This window comes from Cervus elaphus, chromosome 17, assembly GCF_910594005.1.
Source record: "Cervus elaphus chromosome 17, mCerEla1.1, whole genome shotgun sequence".
NCBI lineage: Eukaryota > Metazoa > Chordata > Mammalia > Artiodactyla > Cervidae > Cervus > Cervus elaphus.
The window spans coordinates 37490681-37507627 of record NC_057831.1 but is presented as its reverse complement, the minus strand read 5'-3'; the positions used below and the strand labels follow the sequence as shown (position 1 = coordinate 37507627).

Below are 16947 nucleotides of genomic sequence, written 5' to 3'. Positions count from 1 at the left end.
TATTATCTGGATATATGACCTTAAGCAAGTCACTTCACATAATTGCTTGTGTCTTATCACTGAAATCAGAATGATAGTAACAGTATCTACAATATAGAGTTTTTGTAAACATTAAGTGAGTTAAAGACCACACTTAGAATAATACTTGGATTTTAGTAATCACTCAATGAAAGTTTAGCTTATTATCAAGCTCTCTATTGTCAGATGGAGATATTGAGGCTACAGAAGTTCAATTTAATTGCTTAAGAAACTGACCACAGCAAACAAGAGGTAAGAGTCAGCATTTGAACTCAGGTCTGTTTGACTCCAAAGCTACCAGTTAAATATCTCCACTGTCGATGACAATGTTCAAATACCCTAAACTTCATGGTTAAATGGTTGTGAATCATCAGGGGCACCAGCCCAAGAGCTAAAATTCTAATCCTGGCAAGTGTTTTAAGAACCAGCTTCAGACACTCAGAAGAGGATGTGCAGAACTTGGGAAAGCAAAAATAGGGATTCAGCCTGAACTAGAAAAGAAATCATTCTCTCAGCTAAAGCTACCCAAGGGCTGTTGCGCTTGTTTTCTTTTGGTTTTTGTCTGTTTTGAAAGTTAGAAGAATTGGGAGCTTACATTGAAATCTCATTACATATCATTTATAGTATGCTAAATTGTGTTAAGCTATAGGTAGTTCTCGGGCTTCCCTTGTGGCTCAGCTGGTAAAGAATCCACCTGCAATGCGGGAGACCTGGGTTCAATCCCTAGGTTGGGAAGATCCCCTGGAGAAGGGAAAGGCTACCCACTCCAGTATTCTGGCCTAGAGAATTCCATGGGCTGTATAGTCCATGGGGTCACAAAGAGTTGGACACGACTGAGCGACTTTCACTTCATTCCACTTCATAGGTAGTTCTTATTGTTTGGCATGAGTTAAAAAATTCTTACACTATCTTTTATTAATGTTTTCTACATAAAATTCTAACATAAATTATCCCTCCGGGTAGTATAATATTTTAAACTAAATGGAACCTCCTGAACTCTTGCAATCATGAATTTGGCAGGCAGACTGGACCAAACAACTGCCCTAAAAATGCTTATTCCGATATGCATATGCTACTTGTTTCATTGAAAAAGTCAATTGACCATTTTATATATATATAAAATTGACCATTTTATAACATTCACATACAAACCCAAACTCTCAATGTTTCCTGCTAAACCACTTCTACAGTTTTCCTCATAACAATATCATGGAGTAACTTTATTCTTCCAGTCGCTCAAAATGAAAACCTTGGTGCCATCCTTGATTCTTGATTTTCTCTCACAGCCACATCCAGTATATCAGTCATTCCTATTGGCTTTACTTTCAAAATAAATCTAGAACATGACCACTTCTCACCGTTTCTTCTGGTTCAAGTCCCAAATGTCTCATGACTGGATTACTACAAGAGCTTGCTTGCCAGACTTTGTCTTTTCCTACTCAGTCCCTCCTTGAATTCCTCCCTTGCCCAAGACCTCTAAGGGCTTCCTTCTCACTCAAGTGAAGTCAGGAGCCTCATGATGACCCAGGGGCACTACATCATCTGCCATTTAATACCCCTCTGGCTTCATTTCCTGCTATTCCCCTTTGCAGTCCATCCAGCCAAATTGACCTCTTTCCTGTCTTGGAACAAGTCAGCAGGCTCTTATCCCTGAGAAGTCTCCTCTTCTCTTCCTTTTGACTAGAATGTAATTCCACTACAAAGTCATATGTCTACAGGTCTTTACTGGAAAGTCACCCCCTCAACAAGGCCTTCCCGGGCCTCTTAATCTAAAATTTCACCCAATGTTCCCACTCCCAGTGCTTGTTATTGTCATCTCCCTGCAACGCTTTTTCTTCTTAGACTGAGTCTGTGTCACTACCCAACATAATGTATTTTACTTATTTATGTTGTTTATTGCTTATCTCTCCACCAGCTTATAAACTCCGTGAAGACCGGGATTCTTTTTCCTACCTGTTTCCCTAATGCCTGTCACATAATAGGCACTCAATGCATTTTTCTTAAATATCGCTGAAGTTCATTCAGGCACAATTGAAATGACAAACTTTCTACACAAAAGAATAGCTGCAATGTTTTCTGTTTGTAAACTTGCGAGTTACTCAGCCAGAACTAATAGTTCTGAAATCACTTTTAATTATTTGACAACATAATATACCAAGCTGAGGTATTTATATTTTCTGTTTATCCCACTTTCTGGAACATTTGATAGCAGCTTTTTACCACAAAAACATTTTTAGATTAAAATTACTCTGCCCCCTATGGTTATCTGTGGACACTGGTAGCAAATTGTTTTCTAGTGCTAAATGAGCCAGTGCTGATTGGCCATTGGGTACTCTAACAAACTTTAAATTTCAGCAAAATACCCAAAGACTGCTAATCCTGCAGAAGAAACCAGGTATTCTGAAGGTCAAAGATCCCCAGGTAATTTGACTCTCTTGATAGCAAATAGCCTTATAACATAGTTTACATTTTTAAGATGCATGCCATTCAGGTAGGAATGTTGCTTTTGAAAATAAATGCATATTGAAAATATTTTCCAGTGGGCACAACTATGTAATATTTAGTGTTTTGTTTTATAAAAAGAAAGTGTGTTACTAAGCTCTAGAAATGAACAACTAAAATTTGTGGCTTGGTAGCATTTTCTCTCTGGTCTGACTACCAATATTATCAATCTACACAATGACTCAAGGACTTTAATTTTACTCTATACTTTTGCTTATAAGACAGAATAAGGATAATATGATCAGACTTATGCTCTCAAACCTCATCTGTGCTGATATTTCTACTGATTAGCATAAGTTATTAGATACATGGCTTACACTGTCCTGATCCCTAGAACGCTCAGAAGCTAAATCATGACTAGGATTAAGGTTCTTAAAATTGCATTAATTTAGAGGATAATAGCCCAGGATTTTAGAATATATTTAATAGTTTTATTTATTTCACCAAAGTTTTTACTTTGAAATGATTGAAAATTACAATAGTATTTAGCTTATTTTTCCTATTAAAAGTATTTTTCTCTCAAGTACTACCAAAGAGTGGTGTAAATTTTTAATTTTCATATTGGTTGTTATATGTCTGTGTGGTAATTAGTAAAATACTTAGTATCAAAACCAACAGATGAGTCATCCAAAGTTATGTCAATTTTCTTTTTCAATCTATTGGCTTTCTAGACTTAAACAAACTCAGTAGATTCTCTTAACACATTTACCAAAGTATAAACATGTACCTTTATCCATAATAAAATGTTAGTCTTTTAAACATCATTTTGTTGAGCCCAATATAATTCTATGATTAGCCTTTATATCAACTCCATGTAGATTGTTCTGCAATAAGATAAAAGAATAGAAACTTATTCAAGGTGGTGTAGAGTCTGGCTCTAGGGCTACATTGCCTGGCTGCTAATCCTGGTTCTGCCTCTGAACACCTAGGAATTCTGGGACAAATTATTTGAATTTGTGTCTATTTATTAATCTATAAAACAGGGCTGGTAACATCACCTAACTCCATAGGGTTATTGTTATCTACAATAATTGAATACAGGTCAAATTTTTAGGACAGTGTTTGGCTCATTTTAGTTTTCAGTAAATGTTAGCTATTAAAATAGGTATTATATAAATTGTCTTGGTCTCCAGACCACAGGTGGCTCCCACTTCATATACTTTGCTAATGAGTATGAGGATATATATTTGGGCACCAGGCTGATAGCAAACAAGATTTCATTCCTCACAGTGGGGCTTGCTATCCTGGCAGATTCATTTAGTCTGTTACGAGCTGTTATACTAACTTAATGTTATTTTTAAACTGTTCATTTATTTTAATGACTATAGCTAACCTTTATTGAGCATTTACTATGTGCCAGACTTTGTGTAAAGAGCTATCTAAGAGTTTTTTCATCAGATATAACTATAAATATTACTCACGTCTTACAAATGAGGTAACCAAAGTTAGGAGAGTTTAAATGACTTGCCCAGGGTTCCTTGGCTATTAAATAACAGAGTCAAGAACTCAAACATAAATCTCACTTTAAAACCCTAGTTCTTAATTTTGCTATACTTCCTCTCTGAGACATGGAATTCTGAGTTGATCATTGCTATCATCACACAGGTCCCTGAGTAAGCTGAATACACTTACAAAGGGCTAAAAGAAAATGGTCATTTAAAAATCTGTTTTCCCTTTCTTGTTCAAATTACATTTCTATTGATCTATCTTCAAGTTTACTAACTCTTTGCTTAATATTATTCTGAATTATATAAATAATTCAATTAAATTCTCTCTCTCTAAAGACAAAAGGGAAAAGTTTGGGCTGACAATAGAGTAAATAAATATCTATAAATTCATTTCTATATTGTTTTAATAATGTTGGACAATTTTCACATTCACATTGGAATGATTAGACATATGAAAGCTCTTAAAGTTTCTACACTTAGATTTAAATTATATACAGTTTTTTTAAACAAAAGGAAATGGACTAATGGACTGCTAAGGGGATGGATATTTATATAGACTTTTGTGTTCTATTTATTCTTATGGCTACAGTTCATAACTGGCAATACTTTAGGATAAAATATTATTGTCTTTTTACAGAGATTCTCAAAGATGCGAATCTTCTGTTTGGAACTGCTCCTTTTCAGCTTGACCCTGGCAGCACCAGTAAGCATTTACGAATTCAGTTGCACATCATATAATCTCTTGCTCTCTTTATCTATTTTTCCTTTAAGCAACATCTTTGTAAACTAGTAGCACTTACCTAGTTCAGTTACAATAAAATACCAAACACAGAGGAAGTATCCAACACTTGGCACAAATGTCTGTCACCAAGAAGGCCCTCAACGAACATGTAAGAATTACAAGATGTCCACATGTTGCCTTTGGAGAAGCACCAGAAAGAATATTTTCAAGAAAACCAATAGCCAGCCATAGTGTTTCAATCAGTTAATGCCAATGAGCAAATATACTCTAATTGTAACATGTCAAAAGAACTTCTCAATATTTTACCAAAATCTGAAAAGAGTTTGACTTGAATGCTCTATGGCTAAGCAACTAGACTGTATAACTGTAAGACTACACAAAGGAACCAGAGCTTTTCTGTAATTCTTGCAACATTCCAACACTGTGAGATCCTGCTAGTGATCTTCTCTTCATCAGCAAGGCTAAAGATGGAAAGAAGTTCCCCGCAGCTTAACCCAAATCAAGCTCCAGTTTCCTTCTGTGTCTTTTCTTCTCCTTGATTCACCCAGATAAACACTCAGGATGTGACTAACTCATCTTGTGAAAATGCTGAGTGTTACAGATATTTTCTGCCAAGGAGACACAGTGCTCATAAGATAATGTCTGAAAAACATCCTAACTTCTCAGGGTTGGAGAAGCGTGGAAGCAAGTGGTCATTCTGTTGTCAGAGAAGAACTTACATACAGGTCCTGAGTGAGTGGGTAAGCAACCACTGACAAGCGTGAGCCATGCCAACCGCTGAGGAGAGTAGGAGTTGAGAAAACAGGTCCCCTCTCAGCACGCATGCTCTAGCAGTCCTGTGGGGGTGCGTACAGCTTAAAATAGACATCTGCCAGGCCCAATACACAGAACTGACTTTGCTCAGTCAGGGCCACAGAGGCACGCGCGAGGCGTGAGGAGGATGGAGTGGGTCCTGCTGACCCAGCTCAATCCCACCAGCTGAGGATGGGTCTATTTTGAGCAACACATTCCAAAGGACAGCTGGAGCGGCATCTCTGACCATTTTCCAGTAAATGTGCTATGTCAACATCAATCCACTGACCACTGGTCAAGAGAGGATGCCAGTCTTCTTCCTCTGAAGGAAACAAGGCCATCTCCATTTCAGAGCCACGTTCAAGGGCAGAACTGCCAAGTGGGTAGGGAGGGGGTGTGGGAGGAGGAGTGGTGCAGATTTCAAGTGAAAGAGGTTCGGCAAGGATACAGAGACAAATTTGGAATTACAAATAGCTATGTGTGACGTTTTCTTCCAAATGGATTTTATTTGGGTAATTATCTAAATTATTCAATTACAGATTGGTGGTATCAGAAATCAGTGTATACTGAGCCACTTACCTATGTTCTGGATATATAATCCAAATTCAAACTCTAGGAGAGGAAAAGATTTTCCTCAATCTTCTTTGGGTCTCTGGCTGGGTCTGAAAATGAAACCAACAAAGACAGATTAACAGGAGAAGAGCATACAAATTTGTTTTATAATTTTACAGGTATATGGAAGACTTCACAAAAGAATGAGGGCTGAAAGAAATGATGAGGGCAGGAGGTTTTTAATTCCATTTAGACAAAGTAGTAAGATATTGTGAAGAATTGACAGGACAAACAGGATAGGATTAGATAATCCTTATCTTCCTTAATTAGGAAGATCAAGATTAGTTTAACAAGATTTATTTGCATATTCCCCTGTGCCATCTCTAGACCGATAAGAAATTGTCTCTAGTAAAAGGAGAATTTATTCCCTACCTTTAGGCAGAAAAGGAAACTTTTTCTACATGTTTTACTTCTTAATTGCCTTCAGCTCAAAATAATTTTTATGTCAAAAAGGCATATTTAGGGGACTTCCCTGGTGATCCAGTGCTTAAGACTTCGCTTTTCAATGCAGGGGGTACAGGTTCGATCACTAGTCAGGGAGTTAAGATCCCACAAGCTTTGTGGCCAAAAACTAAAACATAAAACAGAAACAACACTGCAACAATTTCAATGAAGACATTTTAAATGGTTCACATTTTTAAAAGGCATATTTAGGGGTAACATTCTTGTTTCCTTCAAAAACAAAATTTTAAGTGGAAAAAATAAAATATGATTGTTGAGCCATGCAATTTAATTAATAAGCATCAATATGCAATGAGACCATAAAGACTTTGTTATAGGTTACTTTGTTATAAATTCATGATTTATTATTGTGAACTATATTTAGGTTCTCTATACTATCATGTAAGTTTTTCACACGTTACATGTATGTTCTGTAAGAAGATACTGAATACCCCAAACTATCATTTCTTTCTTTTGCTTAATAGGTACCTATATCATTTTTTAAAATATTTTCTCTCTCCTATAGCCCCATTTCCAGAGCTACTTAAGCTCTTTTGATATTTCTGAGGAATGATACAATGCTCTAAATTTATATGCACATGATCGTATAAGAACCAACAAAAGGAGGGGGCAATAAAGGGTAGAATTATAAAATATGCCCTTAGGGGATAAAAATTACTATGAAATTGAAAAAAAAAGTAACTTTCTTCAGTTTTTTTGTTAGGTAAGATTCTGGATTTTTGATAGTAGAAGCAATGGAAAGCTTAACCGTTCATAGTGTCATCCCATAAATCACATTCTATAAAATACAATCTTTCAAAATGTCATTTTCCCTTTCCCTGAAAGAAAAACTGCCCAGGTGACTGGCAACAATAAAGTCCCCTCTCCAGTGTATTCCTTCCCCTTTGGTGCAGGGCTATGGTTTCACTTTTGATGGACCATCAGGAGCATCATATCCTAATTCTAACAGCAATGACTGAACTTATACCATCAATGCACATACAATCCACACCTCACTCAACTCTGATTTTAGTTCACCGATACCAAACACTCCCAGCGTGCCAGGGAAAATTTTTCAGTGGATACAAATGACATTTAAGCTTTTTCACTTGGAGGGCCACCCCTCCCAACTCAGCTGTTCTCCCATACTGAACGAGGTTCTTAGTAGAGACAGCACTGTCTCCCTCTAGGGAAGGAAGGTCAGCACCCTCCTTCAATGTAGAAACAAATGTCATGTACGTGACCATCTTCTTTTGGTCAGAATGATTTTCTACATTGAATAACCCAGTGAGAGAAAAAGGTTTCTCAGGTGGCACACAGAAGAATCTTCCTGCCAACGCAGGAGACTTGGGTTTGGTCCCTGGGTTGGGATGATCCCCTGGAGGAGGAAATAGCAACCCACCCTAGTATTCTGGCCTGGAAAATTCCATGGACAGAGGAGCCTGGTGGGCTACTGTCCATGGGGTCACGAAGAGTTGGATACGACTGAGGGACTGAGAACTGAGCACTGAGTGAGAAAAATAAAGGAGACATTTATTGTTTGAAGAAATGAGTGAAAGAAGAAATACTTGGTGATGTTTTATTTCTTGTTTCCTTTCAGACATTGCAACCACAGGCTGAGAAAACGAAGCAAGACTGTGTGGAAGAACAGAGGGTAAACAGAATTATTCTTCTCAAATACACCTCTTCCAACTCTATAAAGAGAAAAGTCAATATGGGGAAATTTTTAACTGTCAAAATATTCTTGTGTACCTAGAATGGAAATGGAAAATTACACAACCTACTTTTGGCACTTTTAATTCACACAATGTGTGATATAAAAGAAAAAAGCCTTCTGAATGGGAACTTGTTTCTCTTCATGTGATTTCTTCCTTCAGAGGGATAAAATTCTAGGATGTTGCTATTAGCAAACAATATTTTCCCATGCATGTACATGAGAACAAAGTAATAAATGAGGGAGAAAACAAAGGGAAGTGAGCTAACAAGTCTTTATGAGGAATTCTCTGTACATGGAGTTAGTTTTCACATGCAACCAGAAAGTTAAACAAGAACTCTCAGCATTTCATGTCACCAAATTGCAGTTTACTTCTGCCTAGCAGGGTTTCTCCTGGCAGTCTCAGAAAATTCTGTTCTAAAAACTAACAATCTTCTGTTCTCTATCTTAGCTTAAAATTACAAAGGCAAAAACTACAAGCTTAAGAGCCTGAATATTTATGCTGCGAGTTTTGCCAATTTGACATCAGCATGAATACTGTAAAATCCGCCTTTCTCCTCATACCGCTGCCTTCTCCTACCTGAAAATATTACCCATTCTCCATTTGCATTGAAATTTATAGTAAAATTGATACACTCTGAGGAGAGAGCTGTTTGATATTCATACTCATCGTCAAGGAAAACCGATTTAGAGACAGAAACAAGCTGCTCTCTTCGGGAGCTGGCTGACATACGCCCTCCTGTGGTTATCAGAAGTACTACCATCTGTTAGATGCATAAGTAGACTTCACCGGAGTTAAAAATATCTTTTACTATTAAAAAGAGAGCCAGACAAAAACCACTACAATATTGTAAAGTAATTAGCCTCCAACTAATAAAAATAAATGAAAAAAAAAGAGAGCCAGAAAACTTCTAAGTTAAAGATAAATCCACATTAATACAATGTTGTGTTTTTGTAGATAACGTACAAGGGTCACCATGAGAAACATGGTTATTATATGTTTAAATATGCTTCCACCTCGTCTGGAAGGAAAAACCAAACTGATATGAAGGTAAGTCGAATCCAAGTGATCCTTATCCGGAGCCAGCTCTGGATCAACACTGGGAGAAACTGTAAGGGAGACATTTACTTTTGTCTGGTCTGGAGTTTCTGTCTGTGGCTGGTGCTTTTGTCCCTTTCCCTGGTCCCAGGCTCCTGGAGCATCTCTGCTACGGACCTCTGGGTCCCAGAGTCTTCCTGACACAGACAGGCCACCTCATGCCCTGGCCCAAACCCTACCCTGCTTTAAGACCTGCCACAGCACATGTGATGCTGGTGGACGCCAGACACCCATGAGTTTTTCATGTTATTGCTTCTGAGTAAAGTAAAGTTTCTCCAGCACCACAATTCAAAGGCATCAATTATTTGGCGTTCTGCCCTCTTTATGGTCCAGCTCTCTCAACTGTATGTGACCACTGGGAAGACACATACTATACAGCCTTGACTATACATACAGACCTTTGTCAGCAGTGTAATGTCTCTGCTTTTCAAACACTGAAACGTTTGATCCTTTATAAGGAGGTTTTCTGGACATACTGTATCATATGCTCTTATGGGAGGAGGGATTAGAAGGAAATCATTTTGACCTTTTTTAGGAAAAAGTGACACATTTTAATGTCCCTTAAATTCATTCTACAGATGACACTATCTGTGTCAGGATGCTTGGAAGAGAAAGAATAAGTGCTCTGTCACTGGAGTAAAACAATACTTCTTTTCACTCAGTCCCTTCTTGTAAATTCATTGGCCAAAGAGCTAGAAACAGTTTAAAATGCCATCAACAAAATGACTATTTACTTTTTTCCCCCAAATCTGGCTTCATTCCCCATAAAAGTAGCAGTTTCCCTTCAGAATGTTATTTTGTTCTGCTCAATATTCTTTAAATGCATCTCTAAGATTTAACATCTGTAAGACTCAGTGTCTTTTAAACTTACTGGTTGTAACAAATATATGTTGAGTGCTTCCTATTGTTCAAGATATTATGTGAGATAAATGATTGATAAAACTTAACTCTTTCCAGGATTTTAGAGTTAGAAAAGAATAAAATGTGCTTACAAAATTGACTATACCCTGAAAAAGAAAGTGCTATCTGAGTGGTACCCCCAAAAGTCATGCTTTAGGGCTTGGAGTAGAAAAGATTAGTTCCTAAACTGGTGCTCACAGAAAGCTATATATTGGAAATAATTCAGCTGGAGGATGAGTAGGATTTGAGTAAACATTTGTGTGGGAGAGACTGTTCTCCATGAAAAGAATAAAGTGAGCCAAGGCATGGAGATAGGAAAGCAGGATATAGGAAAGCAGATTGGCCAATGGATACGTTCACTGTTCAACCATCATACAATCAACAATGCAATCAGAAGTCAACTGGCATAAGCAAATGCAAAATGATTGGCCATCATATACCACGATTTAGAAGTTGTTTAACTTTTCTATAAAAGAAATCTGTTTGATCTATAAAGAAATTCACACAGCTCATTAGTATACATGTTACTGTTTCAAAAGCAGTAAAAGCATCAAATATAAAACAAAACTTCCCCCTTCAGAATAGGAAGGGGAAAAATTAAGAAGGGATTATTATAGTGTACCTGTTTAACTCAAAAGTTTCTATTAGCAGTGAGATAATGAACTTGGTTGCAAAGGAAAGAATAGATGTCCAGGTAAAACTTTTCCAGATGCAATGGCTTAAGTCAAATGTTTAAAATATTTTTTATTCCAAAAAAAACCTCATCATAAAGTTTTTCTATTATATTTTCCCTCATGAGAAAACCTTACTTATTTTCAGAATATACCTGCTATAAAAGATTAGTAAATAATAACTCCCCAAAATAAGTCATTTCAAATTATATCTTAAAAATACTACACATTGAAATGTTTGGGTACTGCATATTAGCCAGCTTTGTAAGAATAGAAGACACCCCCATAAATCATTTTTATCTTGATAATTACCCTCTGCCTCCAATGTTAATAAGATTTATATAAAAAAGCAGGCAGACTTCCAAGTAGAACAGTACTCCTATTTGAGGACGGATCTGAACCTAGTGACGTAATAACAGTGACCTGCATGTGTCAACCTGGAGAAGACAAAGCATTCAGTGAATACGGAGGAAACCTTTCCTTTCCCGGAAGGGTTGTACACGAAAGAGGAAATAACCTTAACGACTGTTCCATCAGGAAAAAAGGGATACTAGTTACTGGTTGCAGGTTAAAAAAAATTGAAAAAAAATTTAGAATATCCTTAAGTGAAATGATCTGACATGAAAAGTAACAAGCAATTAGCTGACAAAATGTTCCGGGACAGACCAGCTGACCACAGATCATATGTGTGAAGGACGTGGGCTGGGAGGCTGGGACACCCAACTCTGTCTCTAACTGAATGTTGCATTTAGAGCTCAGATTCTATAGCCTCTCAACAGCAATATGTTTAATATAAAAGTTATCTTTTTTCTTGCCTTCACTTTTGCATGTCAACATTCTAGTTATTAAAGAAAAGGAAGAGAAGTCGCTCAGTCACGTCCGACTCTTTGCGACCCCATGGACTATAGCTTATCAGGCTCCTCCGTCCATGGGATTCTCCAGGCAAGAGTACTGGAGCGGGTTGCCATTTCCCCTTCTTCAATTTGGGCACCAGTAGAAGGTTTTTCTTTGTAACTTTTTTCTTTGGCATAATCCTAATCCAAGTGATTACATCTCATTCTCAGACACTGCAGCAGACTCCTAACTGTTCTTTCTTAGCCTGATTCCTCCTTGTTACTCTCTTATTCATACACCATCACTGCCTCCCCATCCTCTATAAAATAAAACCAAATTCTTCTGCCTGAAGTTCTGACACTCTGTATGTCTGTGCAAACCCTGACTGAATACCAGGTCTCTGCCCTACCACATCGCCCCCAAACTTCATTAAACCCTGTAGGACCACTACCTCTGCCATTTAATAAGTCACCAGGTACTGCCTGGAACATAAAACACCAACCCAACTTCTTATATGTCTCAGTCTCTCAATAAATATCTCTTATTTTGATTTCATGTTATCCACCAGTTCAAAGGTTTATGTAGTGTTGTAAATTTTAGCTCACCTTATAAGCTTGAGGTGGAGGGAAAGTATGCTATTTATTCTGCCTATAATTGTTCTTTTGCTCAAGAGCTCCCACCCATGTGTTAATAAATGCGGAGGGAGTATGCAGAAATTAATTTAAATTCAACCTATTTAAATTAAGTTTATCTAATCTTTAACTGTTCAGTCTCTTTTGGATAAAAATGCTCAGATCCTCACTTCCGCCATCTCCCCCTAAGATGGCAAGAATGCATATAAGGGAGTCAGGTATGGCTTAACACCATCCACTACAACGTGGCCAGGTTACTCAGTCATGTCCAATTCTTTGCGACCCCATGGACTGTAGCCCTTCAGGCTCCTTAGTCCATAGGATTTTCCAGGCAGAAATACTGGAGTGGGTTGTCATTTCCTTCTCTAGTCCACTACATACCATACACCATATGTACAAACACGGCTTATACAACAGTGGAGAGGAAGTCACAGCATCCTCAGACATGGAAGGGGCAATACTGCTTGCCCTGCCAAGTCACTGGCTACAACAGCTTAGGGCCAAACAGTACAGTCTCAGGGTGATGGAGGGCACAGTGGGGATTCAGCCTCTCCTGGATCTCATGGACAATGTAGATCCCTCTTTGTCTATATATGTCTCACATTATTCCTAGTATATATGCTCCATCTAAATACATTGCTCCTTTTAGAGCCACTTCACTCCCTCTGGAAAGTTCCTGAAAACTCTCAGATGCTTCCACAGAGAAAGAGGGAGTGGGCAAAATCAATCTCAGTCCCTCTTCTTCCTGACCACATTGTTCAAGCTTCTTGCATCTTGGCTGTACCTCAGGTTTGGTAAGGTGCTGTCTATGAAGCAGCATCCTTACAGACCTTCTCCCCGAAAAGGAAAAATTGAGATACAAGCATAAACACTCTTCTTCTCCACTCTCTTTTTCATCCCATTATTCTCTCAGCGGCTTTTCTTATCTGGGCCTTCATTATTTAAACTTATGATCTAGAAGAGTAGTTCTCAAAGTGTACTTACAGGCCAGCAGCATCAACATCAGCTGGGAACTTGTCATAAATGCAGATTCTTGAGCCTCACCCCAAGCCTATAGAATCACAAACTCTGGCCATTGGGTCCAACAATCTTTGTTTCAGTAAGCCTTCCAAATAGTTCTGATAAGTGCTAAATTTGAAAACTATTGATCTAGACTATCTAATTTGGTTTGTTACATGACAAAAGAGGAAGAAAATAAAGATAATGATTACCTTCTCAGACAATAACCAGGGTCACCAACAGTTGTTGCAAGATCCTTTGTTTGAATATCAGAAGCTTAGTATTACCTACATTCTTTTATTTGTATATCCTCTGTAAAAAAAAAAAAAAAAAGGAAAAAGAAGAGAGGAAAATATTATACCTTTGAAGACCAGGGCCAAAACAAAGAGAGAGAATAGGGGTGTGGGGAGGGAGAGAGAGAGAGAGAATGAGAGAGAGAGAATAATCATGTTTGAAAGATGAACTCCATTTCACTTGAAATGTCTCACTGGTCACAAGGTGAGGACCACACTCTGTCTTCCTTAAATTCAGATCCTCCTTTAAAATCAGGCCCTAATCTATATTTCCAAATTTACTTCTCTTATTTGTCTTCCTTAAATTCAGATCCTCCTTTAAAATCAGGCCCTAATCTATATTTCCAAATTTACTTCTCTTATTTAGGATTATCCTTTTTATCATTCTCTTTAGGCTTTCTCTACTCCAGCCTTATAGTTTTATTCATATTATCTTTCAAATGTTTCCTGTTTCCAAACCTTTGAATATGATACTTATTCTTAGGATAGTGTCACCATTTTCCTTTCATGTATTGGAATCTCACCCACTCTTAAAGCCTTGTTCATTCTTCTTTTTCTGTGAAACCTGCTTTGTCTATTTCAAAATTCTCTCTGCCAACAAATCTCTTTTGAGTTAAAAGACTCTTTTTATTAAGTATCTGGTGGGGTTTTAAACATTATGGCCTAAAAGAATTATTAAATTTTAAAAGTTTTAACATAAAATAATCACTTTATATTGAAAATTACACTTTAGCAGGAAGAAAAAACCAAAGGTATTGCTCTTCCCCATTCTGGCAAGAGAAGTCAAGAGCCAGCACCTAAAGAAAACATTGTCCAGAAAAAAGAGGAAGACTTGTTCCTTCCTGGAACCAATGAAAATAACAAAAGCACAAAATCTCAAAATCTTTTGGGAAATAAACAGTCAGTGAATGAAGACTACAGTATCAGTAGCAAAGAAAATGCCCACAGTGACCTAAAGATGTCCATTTATCCTGAATCGACTGGGAAGCATGGGGCTGAGGACAGAGACATTACTATCCGCAAACTACACAACCAAGTATATGGCACAGCTCTCATCAGAAATAACATGTACCACAGAACGGAGCCCAGGACTGTGACTGAACTCTTGGGGAAAGAAAACAAAGATAACAAACCCAGGAATGTCCTAGGCAAAATTCCAGCAGATGCCAACTATGCTAAAGCCTCCTCACATCTTAAGAATCACCAAAGAGATTCCCAAGCCCAGAATATTCCAGTAAAAAGCAAAACTACCCACCTCATCCAACACAACATGGACTATCTAAAACAGCTCCCCAAAGTAAAAAAAATCCCCAGTGATTTTGAGGGCAGTGGTTACCCTGATCTTCAAGGGAGAGGAGATAATGATCTCTCTCCTTTTAGTGGAGATGGTCCACCTTTCAAGGACATTTCTGGTAAAGCAGATGCTATTTATCCTGACCGAGAAGGTACAGATACTCAAACAGAGCTTTTCAGCCCAAGTGAAACTGAGACCACTAGCCCTGATGCAAAAGGACCAGGTTATAATGAGATCCCAGAGAAAGAAAGGAATGGCAGAAAAACTACTGGAACCAGGGGTAAAACAGCCCAAGAGGCAAATACTGCTGATGTAAGCCTAGTGGAGGGCAGCAATGACATCATAGGTAGCACGGATTTTAAGAAACTCCCTGGAAAAGAAGGAAACAGAGTGGATGGCAGCAGCCAAAATGCTCATCAAGGGGAAATAGAGTTTCATTACCCTCATGTACCCTCAAAAGACAGAAGAAAAGATGGCAGTAGTGATGGAGCTGAAAGTACTAATTATAATGAAATTCCAAAAAATGGCAAAGGTAGCAGCAGAAAAGGTACAGAACATTCTAATAGAAATCAAGAGACCTCAAAGGAAAAACAAAGATTTCCTAGTAAGAGCAAAGGTCAGGGCCAGTTCATTCCTTCTCGTGGTCTTGATAATGAAATTAAAAATGAAATAGGTTCCCATAATGGTCCCAATAATGAGGGAACCATAATAACACACAGCAGGAAAAATCATTATGTACCCCACAGACAACATAATTACACACGGAACAAGGGTGGGTCACAAAGCAAAGGCACCTGGGGTTACAGGAACTCCCATCCCAATAGGAGGCTTCGCCCCCCTAAAAAGCATGACAGTAGTGAGTCATCTGACAGCGACAGTTCCAGTGAGAGTGACGGGGACTAGAAATTCCCAGCAGGATAAAGATTTGAACTCTTAGTTATCAGTGACTTAACAGTATAAAGGGGGCCCACTTGATAGCAGATCAGATGAAGGACAGAGTCAGGAGTTGAATAAGCCAGGAGACCTGGCCTCTTGGGGAGAACTCTTGCTATCTTAATGGTCATAGTGTGAAATCCTCATGATGCTTTATGAAATTTTATTCAAAGCTATGATGCTTTTTTAAGGAAAAAAATTCATTAAGGATTCATGGAATAGGTAATATTTGAATAGGTATCATTTAAAAATAGGTTGTATCACAAAACCCTTTGTTGTTTGCTCTGTAGACATGAAAAACAATATCTCTTATATGATAATCTGTAATTAAATGACCTGTAAGAAAGTCTATTGTCTGTGGTGCTTCCTTTAAGACTCAACAAGATGAGTTCTGCCTCTGGCAAAGGCAGTGTTATGAAATTAATCCACTGACTAAGGCTTGAAAGCCTCCCTTCATCCCACTCTGCTCAAGCCAGTATTTCCTTTTTCCTCTGACCTCCTCTGCTCTAATAAAGATATCCTGCTTCATGTCCTACTATGCTCTTTTCTCTGTTGCACGTTTACAATTTCTTCTAGAACAAATTTTACTTCCTGACACAACTCTTCATGTTATCACTTTTCTCAGTTCTACCTCTTTCTAAACAAAGAAGGAAATGGGTATGCAGGAGGGAAAGAGGGAGAATTTAAGAAGGAGATGCACAAATGAAAAACCAAGGTAAAAACTTACTTTGGCAGATATTGTTCATTGGCTGATTCCAATCATCTCAAGCCTGTTTCTTTTTTCTGGCCTTTAGTATAGATGCTTTCCCAGCTAATGGCCTTGTGATACCATTCTGGAAATCAGCCCTAAGCCTTCTGATCAGAAAGAGAAGCAGAATTCTGGAAGGCTTTTGCTCTTCTCGGTAAGAGCAGGTACAGTTAGTACCATCCTTCCTCTTTTCTTACCCTATTCTTCTTTAGCAACAACATGACGCCTGGAGGTGCAGCAGCCATTTTGTGGCCAAGAGGAAAGGCACGAGATAA

General features: G+C 38.0%; 1 protein-coding gene across 2 annotated transcripts; it reads left to right on the top strand.

Annotated features, from left to right (window-relative positions):
* The first annotated feature begins 2417 nt into the window (after positions 1-2417).
* MEPE (matrix extracellular phosphoglycoprotein) lies at positions 2418-16270 on the top strand. Of its 2 annotated transcripts, none has more exons than XM_043871179.1 (5): positions 2418-2439; positions 4606-4671; positions 8156-8209; positions 9228-9320; positions 14434-16270. In XM_043871179.1, exons 2-5 carry the CDS (start codon positions 4618-4620, stop codon positions 15892-15894), a joined length of 1662 nt encoding a protein of 553 aa, XP_043727114.1. In that variant the 5' UTR covers positions 2418-2439; positions 4606-4617; the 3' UTR covers positions 15895-16270. The 2 variants fall into 2 exon arrangements, with proteins under 2 accessions (XP_043727114.1, XP_043727112.1); XM_043871177.1 differs by having other exon boundaries at positions 14431-16270.
* Positions 16271-16947: the final 677 nt, after the last annotated feature.